We start from the raw sequence: 27,100 nt of genomic DNA on the forward strand, positions 1-27,100 counted from the left end.
AGTGTGAGTGTAACTTTGAGGAATTATCCCTTATGCTTCTGGTGCTGAAATAAAGGCATACCAACTTCATGACTTACTTCATAGTGAGTTGTGGAGTGTTTCTGCGTATCACCAGGGCAATGCTTGCTTTCTCCAGGGGGGACCTTGGGTGTTCCAGGGAGATGCTTGGTGAGTCAGCAAGAAACTAAGCACCCCTGGGGGGGTATCTGAGTGAGTTTGCAGCCCAGAAAGCAAACCGTATTCTGGGTGGCATCAAAGAAGTTTGGCCCAAATGTTGAAGGAGGTGATTCTCTCCCTCAGCTCTGCTCCCAGGAGACACCTTCTGGAGTACTGCGTTCAGCTCTGGGGCCCCAAACTCAAGAAGGACATGGAAGAATTGCAAGGAGTCTAGAAGAGGCCAGAAAAATCATTGAAAGTCTAGAGCGAATTTTCAGTGAAGACAAACTGAGAAAGATGGTTCTCTTCAGCCTGGAGAGACCCTATAGCAGCCTTCCAGTACCTAAAGGGGGCCTTTAGATAATGTTTTAAAACTAAAAGAGGGTACTTTAAAATTAGATATAAGGAAGAAACTCTTTTCTTTGAGGGTGGTGGTCACAGAAACATGTTGCCCAGAGAAGTTGTGGCTGACCCATCCCTTGCCCCTTCGTGGCCAGAAGCCTCCCGTGCCCAACCAAAATGGAGACCCCCTCTGCAAGGCTGCTGTTTAACCTGAGATTTTCTGCATAGGGCCTCCTCTGCACCACAGAGCCCCATCTCAGCTCCCACTTTGCTGCAAGTGCCTCCCAAGGCTGCTCCTGCCAGCAGAGACAAGGCCAGGGCTGAGGGGAGGGGGCTGGAAGGGCCATGGCAGTGAGGTCCCAGCCGCTGTGTGGCCTGGTTGCCCCACAGTAGATGTGCTGGCCAGCAGGCCTTGTGAGGTCATCCAGAGCATCACAGAGCACCCCAAGGCAGCAGTGATGGCACTGGAGGGGTGGGTGGCAGAGCCCAGCCAAGGGCTGGCTGTCCCCTCTGCTGCAGCCGCCTGATGGAGCGTGGCAGGAGGAGGGCAGGCAGGGCTTGGGGCTGCCGTGCTCAAGGTTTTCAATTTCTTTACATGATTCCTAACCTGAGACTCATTCATCAAGGGTAAATCTTCCTTGCAGGGGACCTTGTGAAACTCTGGGATTTCACAAATGAATCTCATTCTGTTTTCCAAGGAGAAGTGAGCCTCTCTTTCCCATCTTCTGATGCTCTGCATCAGGGGCAGACTAACTCCACACATCACAGCAGTCTTGGACTGGACTGCAGGAAGAGCAACCTGGAGGAAAAGAGCCTGGGCACAACCAGGGAAGCCATATGAGCCGGCAGTGCTAAACACAGATATGGTCATGTTCAAATTGGGCTGCACTAGAAGGAGTGTGTCCATCCAGGCAAGGGACCTGTAATCCTCCACGACACCATACTGGTGTGGTCCTAACTGGTAGAGAGCTTCCCAGTGCAGGGCTCCTATTCTGAAGGAATAGGGAGGAAAGGAGAGGTTTTAGAGGTGCCATCTGCAAGACCCTGCACTACGGGAGCCTCCTGGGCAGCAGAGCCTGTGCCACCATGGCAGCAGCTATATGGGGCAATGGCTTTCTCAACGCTGTGCTGCACACTGCCAATACTTTTTCAATACCTCTCAAGCAAAGCAATGCCTGGGATCTCTTCTGTGAAATCCCCCAGATCCTCAAGCTCTCCTGCTCAGACTCCTACCTAAGGGAAGCTGTGATGATTGCGCTTATTGCTTTTCTACTGTTGGGGTGTTTTTTCATTGCTCTGTCCTATGTGCAGGTTTTCAGAGTCATGCTGAGGATCCCCTCAAAGCAAGGACGACACAAAACCTTTTCCACGTGCCTCCCTCACTTGGCTGTGGTCTCCCTGTTTGTCAGCACAGTCACGTTTGCCCACCTGAAGCCCCCCTCAATCTCTTCCCCTTCCCTGGACATTGTGCTGGCAGTTCTGGACTCAGTGGTGCCTCCAGCAGTGAACCCTGTCATCTGCAGCATGAGGAACCAGGAGCTCAAGGATGTAATGTGGAAACTCTGGATTGGGTGTATTTCATAAGCTATTAGCTGACTGCATTTTTTTGAAAATCACTCAGAACGTTACTCATGATACGCCAAGCCTGATTTATATTCTTGCATTGTGTTTTATTTTTCCAGTTTTATTACAATTGTTGTTCACCATTAAACCTCGTTACTCATCGTGCCTGTGTATTTAAACCAATTTGAACCAGTTACAGTGACTCTCACTTGCCAAGGTGATCGGCTCCAGGGAAGAGGTATTCTGCAGAGGAGCAGGGGATCAAAGTGCGCAGGGGTTTCCCTCTGTAGTATGAAGGAAGCCCCAAGGGAGTGCGAACAACCAGGAGTGTTGTGCACTGAGCAGGCAAACAGGGCACGGGGCGCCAGTCAGGGTATGGTGTGGCAGTCTGTGTGGCTGTTCATGCAGGTAGGGTGCTGCAGTGAGCTCCCGTTAGAGACCACTCATTGCAAACAGTCAGCAGAAGGCCACCTCCACACTTGCCAAAAAGGAGGTGGGGACCCAAACTGAGCTTCTGTGTTGTCGACGGAAGGAAGACACAGACGCTCAATATGAGTGATCAGTGAACTTCGATTTATTGGATAGCTCAGTCGTCTTTTATCTATTTCAATATAATTAGCTCATACATATTGCAAAAGTTAAGCTCATGATTGGTTAGTGCATTTCTCTATTTTATCAGCTAGGTTCTCACTCCCATCTACCGAAATAACACAGTCAGTACTTTCCCAAACCACCAACGGATATCGTGTTCCTTAGCTCCCACCTAGCTGCATACTTTCTCAGACTCATATGAGCTGAGTTCGGTACTTTCTTAACTCGTGACCTCCTAGCTGCTCAACATTCACATGACCTACTTCACTTAACCATTCCTCCACACTTCTGAAAACACATGCAGCCATGCAGGTGTCAGGCTGTAGGGAGTGCCAAAGCTTCACACCACCTTTGGGCAGCTGCAGAGACAGCAATTGCATGAGATGTAAGTGGGTGAAAGACCTGCTCTGCATAGTAGCTTAGGTATGAAAAAGGTGAAAAAAACAAAGGGCATCTGGGGTTCAGAGAGAGAGATAGACTGGTGGTGCCTAACTCTGGCCTCTGTGGAACAAGAACAGGCACCAGCAATTACCCAACATGAAGGGAATGCAGTATTCATCTCCCAGCAGACACAAGGCAGAAGCTGTAAGGATATGAATGAATGGAACCAAGTCCAGGCTTGAGGTGGCAGGTAAAATCTGCCTTCATCCATATCACCCTATCAGGTAGACCTGAGCAACAGGTATAAGGCCCTGGAGGCTGAAAGGCAATCGATGGATGGAAAAGGCTACAATCCCTCTCTACCAAAGATACCGCGAGGGTTGGAAAGGCCAACCCCCTGTACAGTGACCACCGGCAGGAGGAAGGAAAGGCAGGTTTTAGTTGTGGGTGATTCCACTATCAGGGGAACAGAGGGTCCAATATATGGAAGGGACCCTTCTCTAAGGGTAGTCTGCTGCCTTCCTGGGGCCCGGGTTAAGGACATCAAAAGGAGACTTCCCAGCTTGGTTCAGACTATTACCCATTGCTTGTCCTGCATGTGGGAGGAGAAGAAGTGGCAACACATAGCCCAAGAGCAATCAAAAGGGACTGCAAGGATTTGGGATGGATGATCAGGAACTTGGCTGTACAAGTCATCTCTTCTCCTCCATTCTCCCCAGTACTGACAGCAACAGGAACAGAAGGATAGTGTCCATTTACACATGGCTCTGTGTCTGGTGTCATCGCCAAAATTTCAGGTTCTTTGGTGACAGAAAAACTTACCTGGCACCAGGCTTGCTAACATTGGACAGGATTCATCTTTCCCAAAGGGAGAAGAGGGTTCTCAGTTGTGAGCTGGCAGGGCTAATTGATTGGACTTTAAGCTATATTCGATGGGGGAGGGGGATATCATCAGGGATGCTGGTGATAAGGTACAGGATGACATCTATGAATCTATGCAGCTCTGCCTAGGTGGGGACAAAGTGTGAGTTGAGAGTCTATGGGTGAGGATTAAAGGGCAGGCCAACAGGGGTGACATTGTGGTGGTTTTTTACCACAGGCCACTGGATCTGAAAGAGGAAGTGGATGAATAATCAGTAATAAATGACTGAGTCCCAAATAGGATTGCAATTAAAGTTTACAATTTTTTAAATGACTAGAGGCAAGCAAACAGCACTGGGTGCGCCGGGAGTCTCCTGACTCAATTCCTGGTAAGAAGAGGAGTGAAATATGACCTGTATAAAGTGAAACTATTGCTAAAGTTCTTACAAAAGAATGGGGCTAAGCAACAGGATTGGTGGTGTTTGAGGTAAAAACTTGGGAGAACACAGGGACAACTATATGGGATGCTGCCTCATGGGGAGATACAACAGCTGCTGAGGTGATGACGACCTGGCACTTAGTAACTGAGACGTTGAGATGATGGCAAATGGAAAACAGGGTACAGACAGTGGCCACTCAGGCTACGCAGGTGGGTGAAATAAAAAGCGGTGACTGTGTACTGCGAAAGGAAGTAAACCTGACAGACTTGGGAACAGAGGCAGAGACAATATCTCAGCATGTCAGCATCACCAGTGCCACCACCCACAAGGCCAGCAGCACTGCCCACGGGGGGTCCCTTTGATTCCTGAGATTGTTCAATATCTCAGCAGCCCTCAGCGCCCCGCTGTTGCCACTGCCCACAAGGCCAGTAGCACCACCTGCGGGGGATCCTCTTGACCTGTGATCTTTGGAAATAACTTCATAGAGAAGCTATAAAGGGAAGGGGAGGGGCGGGGGGTGAAAGAGGGGGCAGGGCTCATTTTCCAGTCCAAGTTCAGGATCGTGGGTAAAATGACTGGAACTGCTTCCAGCGGTACCTTATTAAAGAACTGTGAAAGACGGTGGTCACTTATGGGTTATTGGCCCTGTATATGCAGTCCCTGATGGAGAATGTCATGACAGGACAGCTTTTAACCCCCTTTGACATACGACAACTGGCGGCAATGATATTAACTCCGACACAAAAATTATTATGGGAAGAGAAATGGAGAGACTTGTGCGAACATGCAGTGCTCCAAAATGTAGAAAGGCAGTCAGGGGATCCGCTTTTCAGAGCTGGTATACCTCAGCTGACGGGTACAGACCTGATAGTGGATCCACGCCTTTAGGCATGTCTAGATCCAGATATCCTCTGGCTGACTGCGACCCTAGCCCTCCAGGCAATGTTAAGAATTCCAGAGACTGCAAAGCCCATGCTGTCCTTTACAAAGGTCCAGCAAGGGGTGTCTGAACCATACATGCGGTATATAGATCAGCTTTTCGAGGCACTATATAAGCAGATTGGCAATCGAGAAGCAAAAGGCACCTTGCTACAAAAGCTAGTGGTAGAAAACACAAATACCAATTGTAAAAAAGGTGCTACAGGCTCTGCCTGTGAATACAACAATAGCTCAGGTGATAGAGGCTGAGTGGGTTCTATCAAACATCATACTGAATCACTGGCATCCGCTTTTGCAACAGCACTAAGCATCAGTCAGGACCCTAAGGATCAGAAAAAATGCTATTGGTGTGGAGATCTGAGCCACCTAGTCTTTGCATGCCCCTGGCAGTTCCACCCACTTTGTGTCCCAGGTGTGGGAGGGGACACCACTGAGCAAGCCAATGCCACCCTAAATACAATGCGGAAAGGCAGCCTTTGCCGCCACGGCAGGGAAACGCGAAGAGAAGCACGGGGCAGGGCCGTGTGACAACACAGCACCCCTGCCTCCAGGTCAAAGAAGGAACTTCCCACAAGGGAGGGCTCCAAATGTAATGCTAACACAGGGTCCAGTGCCACCTGCAGTCCCACTGCCATGGTTACCACCATGGACACCCTCTCAGCCAGAACCAGAGAGAGCGCTGGAGTGGATGTCTCCACAGTAACAGATGCCACTTTGTGGACTACTCATGTTCATAAAGTTCCATTGAATGTCAAAGGACCAATTGGGAATGACTATAGTGCATAGCAGCTAGAACAATCAAGTACAGCTTTGACTGGATTGTTTGTTTTTCTGGGAATAGTTGATGGACAAATATATAATGGACAAATCCAAACTATAGATTGGACACCGTCTCCACCATTGTCAATACCAAAGGAAACTAGAATTGCTCAATCAATTCTTTTTGTACTGGGTCTGGCTGGAATGTTAACTTTCCTGGCAGCAGCCCATACAGTGCCCTACTCTGTACTTGTAGCTGGAACAGCAGTGTTATCACACCAGTGTTGTGTCTACTGCTGAGCAGCAGTGGAACAGCATTGGGCCTTTCTCTAACCCTCCTAGGGGGTGGGCAAAAAGTGAGGAGAGAAACATCACTAGGGCAGCTGACCTAAACCAATCAAAGGGATATTCCATACCATGTGGTGTCACACTCAGCAATAAAAGGTGGAAACAGGAAGAAGAGGGGAGGGGTGGGCTGTTGTTGAAAAAACGTCGGTCCTTCTCTCGAACACTGGCTGCGTGCGTTGAGGCCTTGCTTCAAGGATGTGGTCAATCATCGCTCATTTGTGGGAAGTAGAGAGTAATTTCTTTCCTCTGCACTTCCATATAGCCTTCATTTATTTTGTTTGTTTGTTTTCCTCCCTTCTTTTTATTTTTCCCTTTTCCCCTCCCTTTCCCCTTTCCCTTTTTATTTCCCCTTAGTTAAATTGTTTAGTTCATGGTAGTCTTTATTTAATTGTTATTATTATTTCCCTTTAATTAAATTATCCTTATCTCAACCCGTGAGTTGTTCTTTGCTTTACTTCTCCCCCTCCTCATCTAAAGAAGGGGGAGTGAGAGAGTGGTTGTGGGGTTTAGCTGCCCAGAACAGTAAAACCACCACACTTTTCCAAGCAGTAGTACTGGCTGTGGACTCTGTCAGGGGAGCAACCGGGTTTCCCAAGGTGTTTTGGGCTGCTGACATAGCCTAGCATCAGCCAATGCTTACTGTTACCCTTTGGAATAACTGAGCACCCACACTCCAGTCAATGCAAGATGCTGATGGACATTGGAGCGGATGTTACCATCATTGCCATTAAAGACTGTCCCTCTGCTTGGCCCATGACAACTCCCACAGGCAGATCGGTTGGAGTGGAAGGAATGTCAAACACCTTTCAGAGTGCCACGATGCTTACTATAAAAACCCAAGAAGGTACTACGTGCACAGTACGCCCTTACATTGCTAATATCCCCATCAGCCTGATGGGGTGAGATGTGATGGCACAATGTAAATTCACCATCTCCTCCCCTGAAAATTTTCAGTAGCGGACATCGATGAGAGACCGACACTCTGTCTCACATGGGAAAGGGAATCACCAGTATGGGTGGATCAATGACTACTTACAAGAGACAAGGTCATGGTGCTGTGGGAGGTGGTTCAAGAACAACTCCAACAAGGACATATTGTTCTGACAAACAGCCCATGGAATTCACCAGTGTTTGTTATCAAGAAGAAGAGTGGGAAATTGAGATTACTGCATGATTTACAACGAATCAATGTAGTGATTGAGGACATGGGCTCCTTGCAGCCAGGATTACCCTCACCTACAATGATACCCCATAGTTGGGACATCGTTGTTATGGACTTGATTGTTTTTTCACATTTCCTTTGCATCCTGATGACGCTCCTCATTTTGCCTTCTTGGTACCAAAGATCAATAGGAAAGAGCCTATACTGATATCATTGGACCATACTACCACAGGGCATAAAAAACTCCCCAGCTGTGTGTCAAACCTGTGTTGCAAAAGCTATCCAACCAGTATGCCAATGCTTCCAGGAGATATATATATACCACTACATGGACAATATCCTACTAGCTGGACCATCTGGTGATAAGGTCCAAGAGGCACTGCCTGCCTTAAAACACGCGTTACAGACAGCAGGACTCCAAATTGCCCCTGGAAAGGTACAGACCCAAGCACCTTAGGAGTATCTGGGGTGGAAGATTTTACAGCAAACCATTCAACCACAGCAGATATCCATTAATGCAGATGTTAAGACACTGAACAATGTCTCTGCTGGCAGGAGCAGCCTTAGGAGGTGCTTCCTGGCTTCTCCTTGCTTCCTGCCAGCTGCTGCCCACTTGGGCTCCTGTCTCATTATTACAGTCCCTGACAAAAGGTCCCTCCCCAGATTTTCTGCAAGTCCTCCTTTAGGTACTGGAAGGCTACTATAGGGTTTCTCCAGGCTGAAAAGAATCAGCTTTCTCAGCCTGTCTTCACTGAAAAGGTGCCCCAGACTTTCAATCCCCTTTTTGGCCTCTTCTAGGCTCATTCTAATACTTCTGTGTCCTTCCTGAGCTTGGGCCCCAGAGGTGAATGCAGTACTCCATGTGGGGTCTCACAAGAGCAGAGTAGAGAAAAAGAATCACCTCCCTTGACCTGCTGGACAAAATTCCTTTGATGCTGCCCAGAAAATGTTTGGCTTTCTGGGCTGCAAGCACACATTGCCAGCACATGTGGAATTTCTCATCCACCAAAATGGATGAGAAATTCTCCTCTCTATCTATCAGAGCTGCTCTCTATCCAGCCTGCATTTGTGCTTGGGATTGCCCCAACCCAGTTGCAGGACCTTGTACTTGACTTTTTTCAATGTCATGAGGTTCTCACAGACCCCTCTCAAATCTGTCAAGGCCCCCGTGGATGGCACCCCTTCCCTGCCACGTGTCAACTGCACCACCCAGCTTCGCGTCATCAGCAAAATCACTCAGACTGCACTCAATCACACTGTCTACGTACCAACAGATGTTGTACTACCAATGCTGTAAGCCCATTGGAGATGGCCACCAGAGTTGACGGGCACGATCTGCCCTCAGTGAAGCCATGTTGGCTGTCTCCAACAGCCACTGGTTGGCTGTCACCACCAGTCCAGAAAGGCAGGGTAGCATGACATAGCAGAGAGGGATACTTGCAATGATCCTGTGCAAGGAGGGTGACAGAAATGTCACAGGAACATGGCATTGCCCTGCACCCACAGACTTACCATGGGGAGGTGGCTGTGAAAATTTCTCCCCCTGCAACTTCTCCTCTGCCTTCCCCTCCCATACACAGGGTGCCTTAAACCTCTTTCCCCCTTCTCTCCTCTCCCCATGTCAGCTGCAGGCAGTGCCCCCAGCCCTGCTGCACCTTGCAGAGGAACTGCTCCTGGGTGGCTGAAGCAGCTTCTCAAGTAGTCCAAGCCTGATACAAACTCCAAAGCCTCTCACAGTGTTAATGGTCCCACTGAGGGACATTACTGACAAAGACTCCCCATAGACTTTGATTCATGGAAAACTGACTCCACAGTCAGTAAGACTGTAAAGTAGGTATGTTTATTCAGTGCTGGGCAGTGCAGGGGGTAGTCATACCAAAGTCGTGCATGCCCTAACGCGGCAACTTGCTTTGGTTATATGCAGTAAAGAGTTACATATGCATGAATTTTCCCAATATGCCTATACATATGCATAACCTATCTCTGCTTAGTATTAAAATTAACTCCAATAAGTCATTTCCATAAACTGCTCCCATCTGTGCTTGCACAGTGTCTTCTGATGGTGGGCACTGAGAGTCGTGGGGATGAAGTAAGATGTCTTCTTGGGGTTGAACTTTTCACCTCGTCTCCTTGCACATGCTCTCTGAGCCCTTGGTCACAGTCTGGTTTGTTCCAGTTCTCAGGGTCCGAAGGATTCCTGTTATCTCGAGGCCTTGCAAGTTTGACATTCTTTATCTTGTCCTTTTATAAACAGTCCTCCTTATCTCTGAGCCATTGGTCACAGTCTGAACCATAAGGCTGGTTTGATCTGGTTCTCGGGGTCCCAGGGGCTCCTGTTATCTGGAGGTCTAAGCACACCACAGGCACATCGCAAATGTAGCACATATTAAGCAATGAGTGTTGCCTATATATTCATTCTAAATCAATTGCTATCTAATTTCTAACCCCATGTCTCAACTTGTTAGAGCAGAAAAGTGCAGGCAATGATGATGGGGAGACCAAGGCCAAGTAAAGGCAGACGAGACTGAGGAAACCTTGATGTTCCTCATGAAGTCCAACAGTTGGACCCTGACCTCAGTGTGTGGGAAAGGAGATCGTGTACCTCCAGTGGGGTTTAGGGCTCCTGTTGGGTTAGATCAGTGTGGGGATGAGCAATGTCAAGTACAAGGCTACACGTGGACATTTCCTAGACTCTTGGAGGGGGATAAGGAAGCCTTGAGATCCTATTGCTGTAAGGAAAATGTGTCTTCTCATTGACATCACTGACAGAGACAAGAGTCAGAGATCAGAAGATAAAGACGTTCCCTCTGTTGGGGACTTTCAGCCTTGCAAAAGAACCTTGATCATAACCACCACATGCTGTCCCTGTGCTGTCCCATGTCTACACCTGTTTCCATGTAGGACTCAGATACCCACCCTTCTTCTCATCCTGCTCTCACCTGAGCACCTTCCTGCCTTGACTGATGTCTCTCCATCTGCCCTCAGTAATCCATGAAACACAAAGCCAAGGGCTGATCCAAACACCCTCTGGGTGATCTCTTGCACCCCAGGTCTGCTCATTGAGTAAGATTTCACCTCAGCTCCCATCTCACCATGCCCAAAACTGAATTTTGTGACATTTTCTTTCTCATGCTCTTTCCTATTAGGAGGAAAAACTCCATCACTGCAACCACCCCTCAAGCAGTCTCTGCATACTTCTTTACTGCCCAGAGCCTGCATGACACAGGGCCAAAGAAGCCGTCAGCCTGTGCCACGCTGCTCCAAAAATAGCCACAGCAGAACTGAGTCAAGGGGGATGATAACCCAAGTGGTCTGGGTGACCCCCACTGCCTCTATTGCTGCCCCGTAAGGGCTTTCCTCCCTGTCAGCATGTCCTGTCCCACTGGCTCCTAAGGTGTCCTTGTAGTACCCAGGCCTTCTCCTCAGGGTCCCCCCTCAGCTGCTCACGTCCAACCCTGCCCTGATGGATGCAGGTATTCTGCCCCATGTGCAACACTGGCCATGTCTCCTTGCCAACTTCAGGGGGTTTCTGTTGGCTGAAGGCTGGAGATTCCCAAGGTCAATTCCTCCTGCACTGAAGCTCCATTTTGTCACCTGTTCAGGATTGAGTGCAGATGGCTCATTCTGATCACAGTATTGATCACAGGATAACAGCATGAGGATTGTCAGGACAGTACAGGCACTAAAAGAGGTACTCGTTTGGAGGCATTTCTGACCAGGGCAGGAATTACCATGAGAACCATCTCTGAAACACCCAATGACACTACAAAGCAAGCAAAACCAGAACCAGAGTAAATGAATGTTGGGCTGTTTGTATGCTAGGGTATTTTGCAGGAAAATATATACCTATACAGACATCCATGCAATGTGGAATCTTCCAGCATCTGGTCTTGGACCCTGTGTAGAGCCAGGACCAGGCCCCAAGATCCTCTCACATTTGCTGAGCAGATAAATTCCAATGGGAATCTCCCACGTAGAATCACTGAATCTCTTTCAGCATCAATGATAATGGAAGGCACCCAGATGCAACGATTTAACTGCTTCCTTCTCCTATCTGGTTTTAGTTAGGAGCTCCTTTCTCATCCGTGACAGGCTCCTGCCACCTTTTCTTGACTTCGTTTGTGTCTGGGTGGACTGCACTTGGGTTCAAAGAGGAGATCCTTAAGCATTAACTGCTCCTTGTACCACTGCTCTCTGCAGGACCACATCCCATCGAATTCCTCCAAAAATGTCCACCAGCAGGCCCAAGTCTGCTCACCTCAAGGCCTCTGCTTTGCCTTGTTCCTCTCTCTCAGCAACCTCAACTCTACCTTCTCATCCCTTGCTTTTACACCCATAACCACCTCATCTTGGTTTATAATATGATGTCCTGGAGGGCACCTCATCTTATTGGTTCCTCAGTCTCCCATGCCATCAAGATATTATCAAAAAGCTCCCAAATCCTTCTGGACATTTTGTGTAAAGCTATGCTGAAGAAGAGAGTCTGCTCCTTACAGTTTATCTGGTCAAGTACCTTTTCCAGTGCACCAAGGGATGATGTAAGGGGACCAGATCTAGACACCACATCTTGGGACCAGGTCTGGGGATGAGATCTGGGTCAGCCGTGGGCTCTGGGCTCCGTAGTCAGCACTTGGGCTCAGCTGTGGTGTGTAGGGCCTGCAGTCGGCGCTCGGGGTGAGCCATGGGCTCTGGGTCCCGGAGTCAGAGTTGCTCCACTCAGAAGACAGTCTATTGACAGAGAGACCCACCCCAGGTGCTCTCTTGCTTGCAGAAATTTGTTCACAAGTAAACACAGAGATTTGGGTAAGATCACTGGCATGAACAGTGAGCTGCCTGAGATGGGAAAAAGCAGAATCAGGATTATTTTGGGGTTGGACTTGATGATCTCTTGAGGTCCCTTCCAACCCCTACAATTCTGTGATTCTGTGATTATGAGTGAGGATCTTCTGCAAATGGTTCTGCCTATGTGATATCGATCAAAACAGAGATACTTGTCACTGAAAATTGTTACTTTCAGAGTTAATGCTGAGCAGGGGTACTACATTGTCTGGACAGATTACTGTCTGGGGATGCTGTTACAATTCACTGTGCAGGATTTTTATGTTAGATGAGTGGCAAGATACTTTTTCAGTTTAAGAATGGAAACTTCTGTCCGCTGTCAGGCCAGTTGAAGTCTGGTTGTTCAGCATAGGAAAGACTGTTACTTTTAGGGCAGGAAAACTAAAGCTTGAGGACAAAATGTCTAAGCAGAGAATTGTGGAAGTCATCTGACTAATGCATGCCCTCCTGGGACTCTGGGCAGCTTTTGGTCCTCTTCCAGCTTTGGTTGTAGGAGGGGAAGGAATTGCAAAGGAATACCCATGCCCTGCTGGCTTTAGAAGTGGCTAGTGAGTAAAAACCATATGCTGTGGGTATGAGTGGAAAAACCTACTGCCTTTTGAGCATGTTTTTTCCCTTCAAGGAGATATAACCCTGCACTTATAGAAGGGTCTACATTTCTAGCCTTTTATATTTATTGCTACTCCATTTGCTTTTCATTTAAGAAATTTTAACAGCCAGGGCCCTGGGCTTCTGGTATTACTCCCCAGCCCTGCCTAGCAGCCTTGGGTCCTTGTCCCCATACTGACTGTGCCGGTGCGAGACAAGCAGAGCCAGCAGTGTTACAGCTATGGCCACAGATATCTCCGCGGGATCACCTCCTTCATGCTCTCTGGCCATCCCATCATGACTTAAATCACCCAATGTCATCCCCATCCAGCAGCTGACACCCAACAGCTCCCCTGCAGGTGAAAGGAACAGGACAAGAAAGTATTTTGTGGCTGACGATTAAAGGAAAATTCATATGTTTGGCTCTCCCCTCCTGTTCCTCCCTAGGAAAGGCTTAGTCAAGAGGCTTTGTGTTGAGATTCAGCACCTGCTTGGCTTTAGGTTTCGGTCCCGGCCACACACAGATCCAGGTTGATCACTGGAGAAGTTCCTTGTTTTGGACAGTAGGGGTCTCTAGAGGATCACAAAAGCTGCCAAAATTCAGCAGCGGCTCCAGTTAATACGTCAGGTGGAGTTGAGGTTTTACTTTGCTTTCCTCCATTTGACTAAAGGTTCCTTCAGCTACAGCTTCCTACATGTCTTTTTTAATCCTTTGGCATTCAGGGTGTCATGCTGTGTGCTTGGGACAAAGATTTCAGTATTGGCAACCAGAACAACATCCCTTCTCATAATGCTGTTGGTTCATTGTCATCCCATCACAGGAATTAGGCAGTTGCAGCTCAGATCGAGCTGATTCCCCACCACCTTCCTGAGTGAGAGGGTCAGAGAGATGGTGAAGTGCTTCAGCGCCTTTCCCCTGCCAAAGCTCTGCTCTGACCTCCTGCCTCCTGCCTGGGGTGTCTCAGTGCAAGCTCTTGGGGTGGCTGCCACTTTTTGGTGCAGTCCTAGATCTCCTCGCCCATAGCAGGACTGCAACTTGATGTGGCAATGCAACAAGATCTGCTCTTCTGCTCTGTTTGTCTTCCACTCTTTGGCTGTTTTCTCTAGGCTTGCCTGCAGTGTGGGGGGCTGTGGATTTCACCTGCCAGCCTGCAAATGACCTGGCTGCTATTGTAGCTGAGTTGGAGAGACCAGTATCTGCAGTGTCTGACAGCCGCCTTCCACCAAACCAAAGCCCTGGGGAATGGCTTGTGAGCCAGGACACCTCTCTCCAACAGTAAAAGGAACAGAGGGAGTGATAAACTTATTAGTGTTAGCCACTAAGGTGGGCTTCAAAGGCATTGCTTTCCAAGAGGGCCTCCAACACCTGCTAGCAGATTTACCACTATGTATAACAAAAATATAAAAACACGTGGAGTACTTGGATTGGAAAAGAACCAGCTTATCTCTGTGCAAAAGGGGGGAATGAAATGGGGAAACTAGGGAGCACCTTCAGTCACTGCTGAGTATAAAAGGTGATGGAAAATGAAATAAATGCCTGCCTCCGAGTCACCTAAATGAGCTGCCAACTTCTGTTTTGCTGCAGCTGGACATGTTTCCTTCATTATCTCCATGTACTCCTGTTGGATCTGTATCAGGGGATGAGGGTGACACTGGGTGATTTAAGAAAGCCATGGAGATGACCCAGGGAGATATCTGAATCCACTTCACTGTCAACTCTCATCCCTGTACAGTGCTCCTGTATGGCTTCACGCTGAAATGGCTAAATAGCTGAAAACATTAAAATTACCAGAGGAGGTCACTGTTGAGCAGGCTATGGATGGATGTCTTCAGAGGTGGCATTGCAAACTTGTGAACCAGGCTGTGGATAAGGTTACTACACACCTGCAGTCCCTTGAGACGGGGAGGGCTCCTGGAGGAGAAGAACCAGGGACACGGTCAGGAAGGAATCTTCTTGGTAGTCAGATGGAAAGCAGCCCTCACTGAAGAACTACAAAAAATCCAGCAGTTACTCATCCCTTATAATTAAAAAGGAGTTACATGTGCTAGGGGCACTGAGGTTTTAGAGGACATGTATTTTAGGTTTTGATATAACTGCCCAACCACTCGATAGCTTTGTAAAAAGAAATGCAATCTGGTGGTTGACCCCAAAACAAGAAGACTCATGACTGTGTGCATGACTGGTGACCCAAGGTTTATTGTGTGTTGGCCTGTTCAAGATGTGGTGCTCAAGCTGTGGTGCAGCTTGACCAGCTACAGAAGAACATAGTATAAGCTCTCTGAGGTTTAACTGTGATCACCTTGGAGACACGTCTTGTTGGAAATCTGGTATTGCCATACTTTCCTCAGTCCTTAGCTTATGTAAAGTCACCTTTTGGTGAACAGATTATCGGATATTGTTGCCATTTTTGCATACCAAAGTTTGCCACCACTGTGCATTCAACTCTAACACATTATGCAGACTGGGGGATGAATGGACTGAGAGCAGCCCTGTGGAGGCCTTTTGGGTGTCGGTGGGTGAAATACTCAACCATAAGCCAGCAGAGTGTGCTTGCAGCCCAGAAAGCCAATTGTTTCCTGGACTGTATCAAAAGGAACCCAGCAGCAGGTTGAGGAAGGTGGTTCTCATCCTCTGTTCCACTCTCATGAGACCCTTCTGGAGCACTGCATCCAGCCCTGGGGTCCCCAGCCTTGGAAGGACATGGACGTGTTGGATCAGGTCCAGAGGAGGGCCATGAAGACGATCAAGGGAGCACCTCTCCTATGAAGACAGGCTGAGGGAGCTGGGGTTGTTCAGCCTGGAGAAGAGAAGGCTATCGGAAGACCTTAGAACAGCCTTCCAGTACCCAAAGGGGGCTACAAGAAAGCTGAGGAGGGACTCTTTGTCAGAGGATGTAGTGATAGGACAAGGGGCCATGGTTTTAAACTTAAGAGGGTAGATTTAGATGAAATATAAAGACAAAAAAAAAAAAAAGATGTACATGATGAGACGTGGGAACAGGTTGCCCAGTTGTTCCACTGTGGATACCCCATCCCTGGAAGTGTTCGAGTTCAGGTTGGATGGGGCTTTGAGCAACCTGGTGTAGTGGGAAGTGTCCCTTCCCATGGCAGGGCACTGGAACTACATTATCTTTAAGGTCCCTTCTACCCCAAACCATTACAGAATTCTATAAATGTGATGTTCATAAGGAACTGAGAAAGAGAACTCAGACTTCCCAACTTTAAAGAGAAAAGAAATTAAGTTTCAGCACAGCTTGGCAACCTTTGTACCGTTGTTCACTGCATTACTTTTCTCAACAAATTATGACACTGTCCAACAGATACAGCAACACTCAGTCTCCCACAATATAAGGCAGAATTTGTTATTCGCAAAGCTCTTAAACAAACCCCTATATTTTTACTCATTTCTGCACAATGAAACTGATAAAATAGAAGAGTTATATTCTACTGAAGAGAATGCAAGGGCAAAATGCACCTCTATGCTATCAACTGTAATTGGTGGTGCTGAGTCCTCCTAGGGCCTTGCTCTAAAATAAGCCCCTCAACATTTACCAGAAAGGGGTAAATAGGGGCACAGAAGGTGCAGCCTGTTATTCCAGGCCTCTCATTGTAATCCAGGCTCTAAGCATCCACCAGCAATTAAAATAGAGAAAAGGTACAGACCTCTACCAGAAATGAGCAGTTTTGTTACCAAAAATGGTTACTTCAGTCCATACTTTTGGTTTCTTTTCTTCTTCAGGGAAAGAAGACTCCCTGATATCCGGGGGAAATTTGTCAGCTATTTTTCATGTGCTCTCATAGCCTGGAGTCTGAAGAAAAAGGAAGAAGACAGTAATTTGAAGAGAGAGTAGAATGGCTCCTTTGTGGCTTCTGGTAATATTGGGGTCATTAAAATATTTTAAAGTTCTATGAAAGTTCAGACTTTCTGAAAGCAGACACCACCACCAAACACAAGCTGCACAGATCCTAGCTCAGTCAGAATAGGGCTGCTCAAACAAATCCAGTGGAAACAGTTCAAATGGATCTGAATAAATAGATAAATAAATAAATAAATAAATAAATAAAGCGAGCTTTACTTGGTATGATGAGCCCTTCTTCTGTGGACACTGCAAAAAGAAACATTCAACGTGACTCCAAGGAAATGATATCACTACTTACAAAAAGCCTTTGTGTAGCTCCGAGGATTATCTGTCTTTCAGCAAACCTCTTACCAAGTCTTCTTGCCTTGCTCGAACGAGCTGCAAAGCCTGGGACTGTGAACAAGTGCAAGTACAAAATCTTGTAACCAAGTGCAAGGTCCTGCACCTGTTTCAAGTAAATCCCAAGCACAACTACAGGCAGAGAATGGCTTGAAAGCAGCAATGAGGAGAAGGACCTGGGGGCGTTGGATGACAAGAAGCTCAACATGAGCTGGGAATGTGAGCTTGTAGCCCAGAAAGCCAACCATATCCTGGACTGCATCAAAAGAAGTATGGCCAGCAGGGCGAGGGAAGGGATTTTGTACCTCTACTCAGATCTCGTGAGACCCCACCTGGAGCACTGTGTTCAGTTCTGAGGCCCCCAGCACCAGAAGGACATGGACCTACTACAGAATCACAGAATCACAGAATTGTCTAGGTTGGAAGAGACCTCAAGATCATCGAATCCAACCTCCAACCTACCTTTCAGTAAAGAAGTTCTTCCTAACATCCAACCTAAAACTCCCCTGGCACAACTTTAGCCCATTCCCCCTCGTCCTGTCACCAGGCACATGGGAGAACAGACCAACACCCACCTCGCTACAGCCTCCTTTACTGTACTTATAAAGAGCAATAAGGTCACCCCTGAGCCTCCTCTTCTCCAGGCTGAACAAGCCCAGCTCCCTCAGCCGCTCCTCTTAGGACTTACTCTCCAGACCCCTCACCAGCTTCGTCACCCTTCTCTGGACTCTCTCAAGCACCTCGATGTCCTTCTTGTAGCGAGGGGCCCAAAACTGAACACCGTACTCGAGGTGCGGCCTCACCAGAGCCGAGTCCAGGGGGACAATCACCTCCCTAGCCCTGCTGGCCACACTGCTTCTTATACAAGCCAAGATGCTGTTGGCCTTCTTGGCCACCTGAGCCTATTAGAACAAGTCCAGAGGAGGCCCACAGAGATTAATTGAGGGGCTGGAGCAGCTCTCCTATGAAGACAGGCTGAGAGAGATGGGGTTGTTCAGCCTGGAGAAGAGAAGGCTCTGGGGAGACCTTAGAGCAGCCTTCCAGTACCTAAAGGGAGCCTACAGAAAGGCTGGGGAGGGACTTTTTGTCAGGGAGTATAGTGATAGGACAAAGAGGAATGGCTTTAAACTAGAAGAGGATAGATTCAGATTAGATTTTAAGAGTGTTTTTGTTTTTTTTCCTGTGAGGGTGGTGAGGCACTGGAACAGGTTGCCCAGAGAAGCTATGGATGTACCATCCCTGGAAGTGTTCAAGGCAAGGTTGGATGGGGCTTTGAGCAACCTGGTCTAGAAGAAGGTGTCCCTGCCCATGGAAGGGGGTTTGTAGTGAGATGATCTTTATAGGCCCTTGAACCCGAACCATTCTGTGATTTATTCTGTAATTCTAGTCTCACAGGGCTAGGAACACACAGCCTTTTTGCAAGAGCTCAGAGCCTCATCCAGAAGACTGCTTGTTTGCAAGAATCATCAGTGGAGGAAAGCACAAGGGAAGGCACACTGTAGAATCCAATAAAAGTTGTGTTTGGAAGGGACCTTAAAGGTGATCCAGTCCAACCCCCCAAAACCAAACACCAGGGACCCTTCCCACCTCTTGGGACATCATGATTCTTGAAGGAGTCTGTAGGATGCAGAGAGAGTCAAAGTGAAAGGACACTGCCTTCATCCAATTTCCCCATGAATAATTTAAAAATAATATTAAACCAAAGGTAAAATAAACATTTAATAAATATTGAAATTAAAAAAATAATCCACTCATGATTGTCACTGATGACAAGAAGGTGCTTTGCTTTTAATACAGGTTGGGCTCACAGCTGAGTTTGAGGGAGCTTTTCAGAATCTGAAAACCAACAACAAACCTGTCAAAGTATTATCGAGTTCAATGCAGAAAATAGTAGTTTCCCATAAAACAATCCTAAAGAACTGAACCACCAGATCCTTAGTGTAACTTTAGGATTTTGCAGTAACTCACTAATATTCTCAAGAATATAAGCTGCACCAGCTTTAGACCAAAGCAGATGGTGCAATATTTTCTATCCTCAAGCACCCAAGAATTATAGGTAATGCACTCCCTGGATGAACCCCTGAGACCCTCTAGAGCCTGCTAGCTGCATCTTTCCACCAGTGCTGGTGCATCCTGTAATTTTATTCCTGTCTTTCTTTTCCCACTATGAAATCCATCCTGAAAGAGCAATTAGGAGTAATCCTGTGTCTGATATAAATGGGAGAGTTTCCTGCAGGACGTGCTGTAACCCATGATGGCATAGGTGGCCCTTGAGGGTTACATCTAAATGGGGCTCTCAGGTTTTGCTGCTAGTGTGTCTGCTGAATACACCCAGCTGTAAAAAGTTGTGCATATTGGTGTAAAAATCCAGAACACATCCATATCCAAAGCACATTGTTTTTCCATATCATGGTGAACTCTTCTGGCAGCCACTGACCCTGTGTTTTGCAGCATATCCTCCACAGCCCTGTCACTGTGACAGCAGGGCTGGAGACAGAACTGTTAATAAAAATCCCATGGACTTTGAGACCCAGCAAGTTTTCTCATTCCTGGTACCCTAGAGCTGAGATTGGTGGACCAGGAGGTTTCTCCCATCCTGTCACCATAGATGCAGCCACTGCTTTTACCACTTGCAGGTACAGCAGCTCCACCTCATAACTGATGCAAGGCGTTAGTGCAAGATTGTACTTTTTGCACAATGCTTTTGTGCATTGCTTGTTGCAAATATCACCCAATGCGTTGTCCACTAAATGTTGCTGTGGTGAGCCTGGGGAGGCTTCAGCACCATGAAAGCCAGGCTGCTCTGGAGGAATTTGGTGACCCTAGGATCCCACCCTACCCCCTCAGCTTCAGAGTACCTCATGGGCACCTCACCACAGTTTGGGTGCTAAGAGTTACAGCGGTGAAAATCCCACCTCAATGCAGCTCAATTTCAGCTTCATCAGCAGTTTGATGGAGCCAAAACACGGGACCAAGCTGGTTCTTCTGGGATGAGGGAGTTTTCCACCCCTGGCTGCAGGGATCACCACCATCCAGCCCAGCATTGCTGTGTCCAGGTCCACAGTCCCCAGGCTGGGATTTAGGAGAGACAGCTATAATTGAAAAGCATCTGTACACATTTCAGCTGCTGGTGTCAGGCTCTCGGCATGAGTCCCAGCTGCCAGGCACTACATCCACATTCCCTGTGCCTTTCCCATTCATCCCTCCAGCCTGTCCAGCTCCTGCAGAGGTCTGGGGCCCAAATCCCTCTGGGGTTTGAGCTTTTCTCAGGATCTGCCCACCCCAAGGAGAGATGCCAAAAAGTGCAGGTGTGGGGCATTGGGAGGAGTGGTGATGCCAGAGAGGGTGAAACCATAAAATATAGAATGACTCGAGTTGGAAGGAACCTTAAAAATCATCCCATAGGCAGAGATGCCACCCAGTAGATCAGGTTGCTCAGGGCCTCATCTAACCTGGTCCCGAACACCTCCAGGGATGGGGCATCCGCAGCTTCTCCAGGCAACCTGTGCCAGTGCCTTACTACCCTCTGAGTGAAGAATTTATTCCTAGTGTCTAATCCATTTCTCTCCAATGTGGAGATCAGGATGTCATGTGGGACCATGTCAAAGACCTTGCAGAAGTCCAGCTTGGTGACATCAGTTGGTTTTCCACTGTTGACTGATGCAGTCACCCCATCACAGGCCACCAAGTTGGTCAGGCATGATTTGCCCTTGGTGAAACCATGCTGGCTGTCTCATCTTTGTCTTGCATGTCTCGCCCTTGTCTTGCCTTGACATTGCTTCCAGGAGTATCTTTTCCATGATCTTTCCTGGCACAGAGGTGAAGCTGACCAGTCTGTTCTTCCCTGGGCTCTCCTTTCTACCCCTTTTAAAAATGGGAATGATGTTTCCCTTTTTCCAGTTACTGGGAAGTTTGTCTGGCTGCCAGGACTTCAAATATGATGAAGGGAGGCTTGGTGACTCCATCAGCCAGTTCCCTCAGGACGCTGGGAAGCATGTCATCGAGCCCCATAGTCTTGGGTGCTTTCTTACCCAGGGGGATGTGCTCTAAGTCCTTGTGTTCTGAGGGAAACATCCTTAAGGAGCTGCCAGCTCTGCTCAGCTCCTTTTCCAGCAGACACTGGGTGCTGGAAGTCCCCCATCAGGATGACAGCGTGTGAGCATGATGCTTCCTGTAGCTGAAGCAAGAAGGCCTCATCCACAGGCTGCCCTTGGTCAGGCAGCCTGGAGCAGACCCCGACCACAAGGTGTCCTTTATTGGTGTGGTCCATAACTCTTACTCACAAGCTCTCAGCCCAGCTAGCTTACTGCCCACAACACTCTTGCCCCACCTGGACAGCTGTGCCCCATCCAGCATCAGCACACCTGGCCCCTCAAAAATGCACCCAATGTCACAGAACCCAAACCCTTGGGCATGGCACCAGCCTCTCAGCTAAGCATTCACTTGTCCCATTTGTCTCCTTCTTCCTGGGTCCCAGTCGCCAACTGGGAGGCCAAAGGTGAACGCTACTTGTGCTCCCCATCCCTTCGATATTTTTCCAAGGGACATAAGATCCTTTTTATATTTCAGAATGTCCTTGCTAGAGCATCGCCTTGCTACTTGAAAATGTAGGAAGGTGTGGTGGTCTTTCGGACCCAAGAGAATTGTTAGCCCTAATATCATGAATGTGGACCCCAGGCAGGCAGAAATTCTCTGTGGAGAGATAGTCTGGACGGCAAATGGGAGCCTTGGTGCCTCTTGTAGATGAGTCTCCAATGACTTAACACCCTTCATGCCTTCTTTGTGGCACTGGTTTGGATACAGTTGGGAGAGACTGAGCCCACCCTGTGTGTTGGTCTTTCTGAGGTCTTTACTATTTCTCCCCGAGTCTCCTCTCTCCTGCCTTAGGACCTCATTTCTATTGTGCAGGGGCACTTCAGGGGCAGGGGGAGGTTTCTTTTCCAGCTCTGATCAGACAAGGGTCTGCTTTTCCTTGTCCTGTGAGTCCAATACCCTTCCAATACCTCGCTCTGCAAGTATGGCACCCAGAGGAGATTCAGGGCTTGTGGGAAAACACAGTTATAAAAAGGCAGAACAACAGAGAATTTTATTAACTTTCAGCATCTCAGCTGATTTTCACCTCTCCTTCCCCTGTGCAGCGGGGCTCCTCTCACTTGGCAGATCACAGAACTAAACAACGGTTTGGGCTGGGAGGCACCTTAAAGACCATCTCTTTCCAGGTGCCCAGGACACCTCCCACAAGACCAGGTTGCCCAAAGCCCCATCCAACCTGACCTTGAGCACTTCCAGGGATGGGGCATCCCCAGCTTCTCTGCATGACCTGGACCACTGTCATCATGAAGAATTTCTTCCTAAGATCTAATCTAAATCTACCACCTTTTATTTTTAAGCTGTTACCCCTTGTCCTGTCTCTACACAACCTGATAAATCCCTCCCCAGCTTTCTGGTGGGCTCCCACGAGAGATGGGAAGGGCTGGCATGCCAGTGGCAGCACTCAGCACCCCTCTGGGCTCCCTGGGCAGAGCAGGGTGAGCCTGGAGGGAGGAGGTTTTTTTGTCCAGCCGACATGCACCGGGCTCACACCAGGTGAGCTCCACTTTGGTGCAAACAGCCCAGACCTCAGTGGCTTCACTTGTGGAACCCCTCTGCTGACATCTGCCACCCTTCGAGCTGCTGATGCCCATTCTCCTGACCCCCACCCCACCTCCTCCACATCCAGCGTCATCCCAGCTCATTCGCTCTGCTCTCTTCAGACTTTTGTATTACCCAGTCCTCGTGGTGCAGATTATCCCGCCTGTGGCAGAGCCTTGCATAGCTCAGAGGGAGCTGAATCCCACGTTGATCAGGTTTCCGTCAAGCACTAAATTCACCCTGCGGCTCCTCCCAGCCCAGCTGTGTGCCTGGAGGGCTCATGCTTGGTTCTTCAGCTCATTAACCCCAAGGAGACTGCTTGGCATCTTAACTAATTACAGCAGGGATGACAGCCTCCTCACACACACGTGCGAGTAGGGGAGGTTGGACCCATTTCTGGGTTCCCCTGCTGTTACTGAGCCGTTTTTGCAGCTGCTCCTACCAAGGCCTTGCACCAGCCTTAATGATTTCTGACTGATTGCTCTCCTCCCACTTCTCTGTCAACCTTTGGCTGCTTTTCCCTTGGCTTCTCCTTGCCACCCTAGCACATGTGTTAATCAAGCATTTTGTCATCATGAGTGATGTTCATTAGCAGCAGGCAAGGTGCTGAGATGGGACTGGCATCCCTGACCCCCCTCCTCCTCCCCGCCAAAAATGCTGCCCCAAGCATTTCTTCTCCTTCCCTTGCCTGCAGCACTTTTCTGGCACTGCTTGCTGCCTCTGACCCTTACACCCAGGGTGCCGCGTGTGGACCAAGTTTTCACCCCAGCCCACAAGAAGACCCTGGCCCAGACCTTAGGACCCCATTGCTGCCTGTCCCCGGGGCTGATGGAGATGCTGACTAATGGCACAGGGCGAGGGTACCAGCGGGTGGTGTGGGTACACCCTCCCCGCTACTGCAGCTGCCATCACCCTGCTCCCCAGCACCTGCAGCATCCCTCACACCCCCTCCTGAGCCACTGCCTGGGGCACAGCCCTGGGTAATGGGGGCCTGGGGGCTGCCTGCTGCTGCCTCCTGCCTGTCGCCACCATCCAGCCGAGCCCCGGTGTCCTGTGCTGTCAGCCACGGCAGGGACAGGTATTTCTGCACCTCGATGGCCGGGCTCCGGCGGTCGGGGTCCAGCCTCAGCAGGCGACGGAACATCTCCTGTGCCCCATAAGCAAAGCCCTGCCAGGATGGAGGCGCCTCCCGCCCCTCCACACCGCTCTGCCAGGTGCTGAAGTCCTCAAACTGGGGGTCAGGGCTGGCAGCCACAGCCCAGGGGAAGCAGCCGGTGCAGAGGCAGAAGAGCAGCACGGCAAAGGCCCAGACATCAAGGCTGGAGTCCAGCTCCAGAGTGTCTGAGCCCTGGAGCAGGCAGAGCTCTGGTGGGGAATAGGGCAGGGTGCTGGACATGGCACGAACGGCAGAGCCCTGCAGGCGGGTGAGCCCGAAGTCGCCCAGCTTCACCCGCCGGCACTCACAGTCGAAGAGCAGCACATTGTCCAGCTTGACGTCCCGGTGGACCAGGGCCCGGCTGTGCATGAAATCCAGGGCCTCCGCCAGCTGGGAGGCGCAGCGTTTCACCAGCACCTCCGCCAGGCCCTCCTGCAGGAACGGCAGCCCTGTCACCACCTGCCACAGGGCGTGCTGCAGCCCCCAGCACCCTGACTGGTGCCTCCAGCATGGGCTTCACCCCATAACAGCCCCCAGACACATCCCCATGCTGCTAAGTGTGTCCCAATTCACAACAAGAGGTTGGTTAGGGTTAGGGTTGGGGTTAGGGTTAGGGTTGTTTGGGTTCCTGCCCCCTCCCTGCACCCCCTGCCACGCCACCCCAGTACCTTCTCCTCCCTATTCCCTCCCCAGCAGCCCCCCAGCAGCCCCCCAATCCTTGTCAGAGTCCCTGAAATTCACGCACCCCTGGGGTGAGGAGGGTGCACAGGTCCCCAGCAGGAGCGAGCTCCTGCCCGAAGGCAAAGTGCGTGGCACTCTCGAAGGCGACGGGCAGAGCACGGATGCAGGCAGCGTGGCCAGAGAGGCACAGGGCGATGCAGTACTCCCGCAGGAACGCCCTCCACTCCGTGTTCTCCTTCAGCATCAGCTTGAGGACCACTGGTGAGCCTGACAAGCCGGGAGAGGGTCAGCAGCTCGGAGGGATGCTAGGGGTGAAGTGGCCATGGGGTGAATCAAGACAGGGACCCCCCAAAGCTCCTCACCACCATCCCGGGGCTCGGTGAGCACCACACGGCCATAGGTGCCGCTGCCCAGCTCCTCCAGCACGGTGTACTGCTCCTCCAGCTCCTGCCGTGGCACGGCCTGGCCCGTCTGCACCATCAGCTGCTCCAGGAACACCTCGTTGTCCTCCCCGTCCTCCTCTGACTCCTCCATGGGCCCTGCAGAGCCAAAGCACCCCACGCTAGTGTGATGTCCCCCCCCCATCGCACACAGGGGAAGCCTGGGGACACCCAGCTGGTGCTGCCCAGTCCAGCCCAGCTTAGTCCAGCTGAGCGCAGCCCACACCAGTACAGTCTGAAACAGCCCAGTACAGCCCTCTTCAGTCCCGTTCAGCTCTCCCAGCCCAATGCTGCCCAGTCCAACCCAGTCTAACCCAGTCCAATCCAGTTAGCCCAGTCCAGCCCACCCAGCCCACTGCTGCCCAGTCCAGTCCAGTCTAGCTCAGCTCAGTCTAGTGAAGCGCGAGGTCCAGTCCTCTTCAGTCCATCCCAGTCCTGCTCTTTCCAGCCCAGCCCAGTCCAATGCAGCCTAGCCCAGTCCAACTCATTCTAGCCCAGTCCAGCCCAGCCCAACCCAGTTAGCCCAACGCAGCCCAGCCGGCTTGCTCTGCCCCCATGGACAGCCCCACATCCCACCCCACATCCCCCCACAGCAATGGGTGAGTGCTGGCTCTGCCCTTTGCCCACTCCCTGCCCTTCTCTCCTCCATCCTCAGCTGTGAAGCAGGACCCGGACCCTTCTCCCATCCCTCTGGCTGCAGCCCCCTGCACCGGCACAGCCACAGGGGGGTCACAGCCACCCCCGGGGTGCACAGGGCAGGAACAACAGCCCTGTTCCCCCCTCCCTGTCCCCCAGCCACGGGGGCTGAGCCATGCAAGAAAGCCGCAGAGTGAAAGCTGGCATCCACTGGGGTTGCACAGGGACGGCCCGAGCGGTGCGAGGCTCACCAGTGTCTCTGCGCTGTCCCTGGGGCACGGCGCGGTGCCACCGGCCCCGCAGCCGCCCCGGAGCCTGGAGCCGTGACTCAGATTTTCCTGCGCGCTCCGACGCCGCTGGACCCAGGGCAGCGCCGGCCCGTGCTAATCTCTCCCGCTCGGGCTGGGAACATGTGTCAGGCACAACGCGTGCCGACCTCCAAACATAGGCAGGGGCAGGACGGACAGGGCATTGCGTGGGGACAGACGGACAGGATGGAGAGAGGCACGGGGGGACTGACGGACAGAAGGGAGTATGGAAAGGAAAAGACAGACGGGGCAGTCCAGGTGGGGACAGGCGGGATGGAGCACAGCAGGCAGGGGCACGTGGAGCATGGTGCATGGCCAGGTGGAGAGAGCACCGAGGGCATGGACAGACAGACAGACATGGGGCATGGCACAGGGGGAACAGACAGGTCTGGGTGTGTGGGTGGGTGGGAAGACCTGCGGGAAGGGACAGCCGAAAGAAGGAACAGGGTGTGTGGGGGGGGACAGATGGACAGGGAGCTGTGTGGGATGGATGGATGGATGGACAGAGCAGAGGACAGCTTGCAGGGGTGGCTGGACAAATTGTGGTGTGTGGGACAGGCACCCTGCTTGGACGGACGGACGGCGCAGGGATGGACAGACACGTGGCATGGAGCACTCTGTACCAGTGCACTGCTAATGTCAGCATGAACGTCACAGCTCCTCGACACCCCCAAACCACTGACTCCCCCACAGAACACCTCCAGCAGCACTCCCCACACTGTCACTCCCCTGTCCCCTGCTTGCAGCAGCTCCCTGACCACTGCTACCACCCCACAAAGCCACGGCCCCAGCCTGGCCAACACTTGCTGTATGTTCGTTCCTCCTCTGCCTCAGTTTCCCCACTCCCATGTCTGGGGCCTTCTGTGCCCCCTCCCCAGTGTCTCAACACACTGCCCCCTGAGGTTTGCCCCTATTCCCGTGGAGGTTTGCCCCACTGGTCCTATGGAGCTGCGGGAGCAAGCAGTGGGCACCAGACACCCCAGATGTGGGGCAGGACAGTGCGGGGACAGGTTTTGGGGTGTGTGTAGGGATCAGCCCCAGATGATGGCCCAAAGATGGGGGGCACTGACCCCAGGCTGA

At 50.5% G+C, this 27,100-nt stretch overlaps 1 protein-coding gene across 1 annotated transcript; it reads right to left on the reverse strand.

Annotated features, from left to right (window-relative positions):
• Positions 1-23,640: 23,640 nt before the first annotated feature.
• LOC309889280 (putative serine/threonine-protein kinase SBK3) lies at positions 23,641-25,170 on the reverse strand (the record flags this gene model as incomplete). The annotated part of the gene is made up of 3 exons (XM_082782045.1): positions 23,641-24,387; positions 24,701-24,903; positions 24,999-25,170. 3 exons carry the CDS (start codon positions 25,168-25,170, stop codon positions 23,641-23,643), a joined length of 1,122 nt encoding a protein of 373 aa, XP_082638171.1.
• Positions 25,171-27,100: the final 1,930 nt, after the last annotated feature.

This window comes from Aythya marila (genome assembly GCF_965140915.1).
Source record: "Aythya marila genome assembly, chromosome: 34".
Taxonomy (NCBI): Eukaryota; Metazoa; Chordata; class Aves; order Anseriformes; family Anatidae; genus Aythya; species Aythya marila.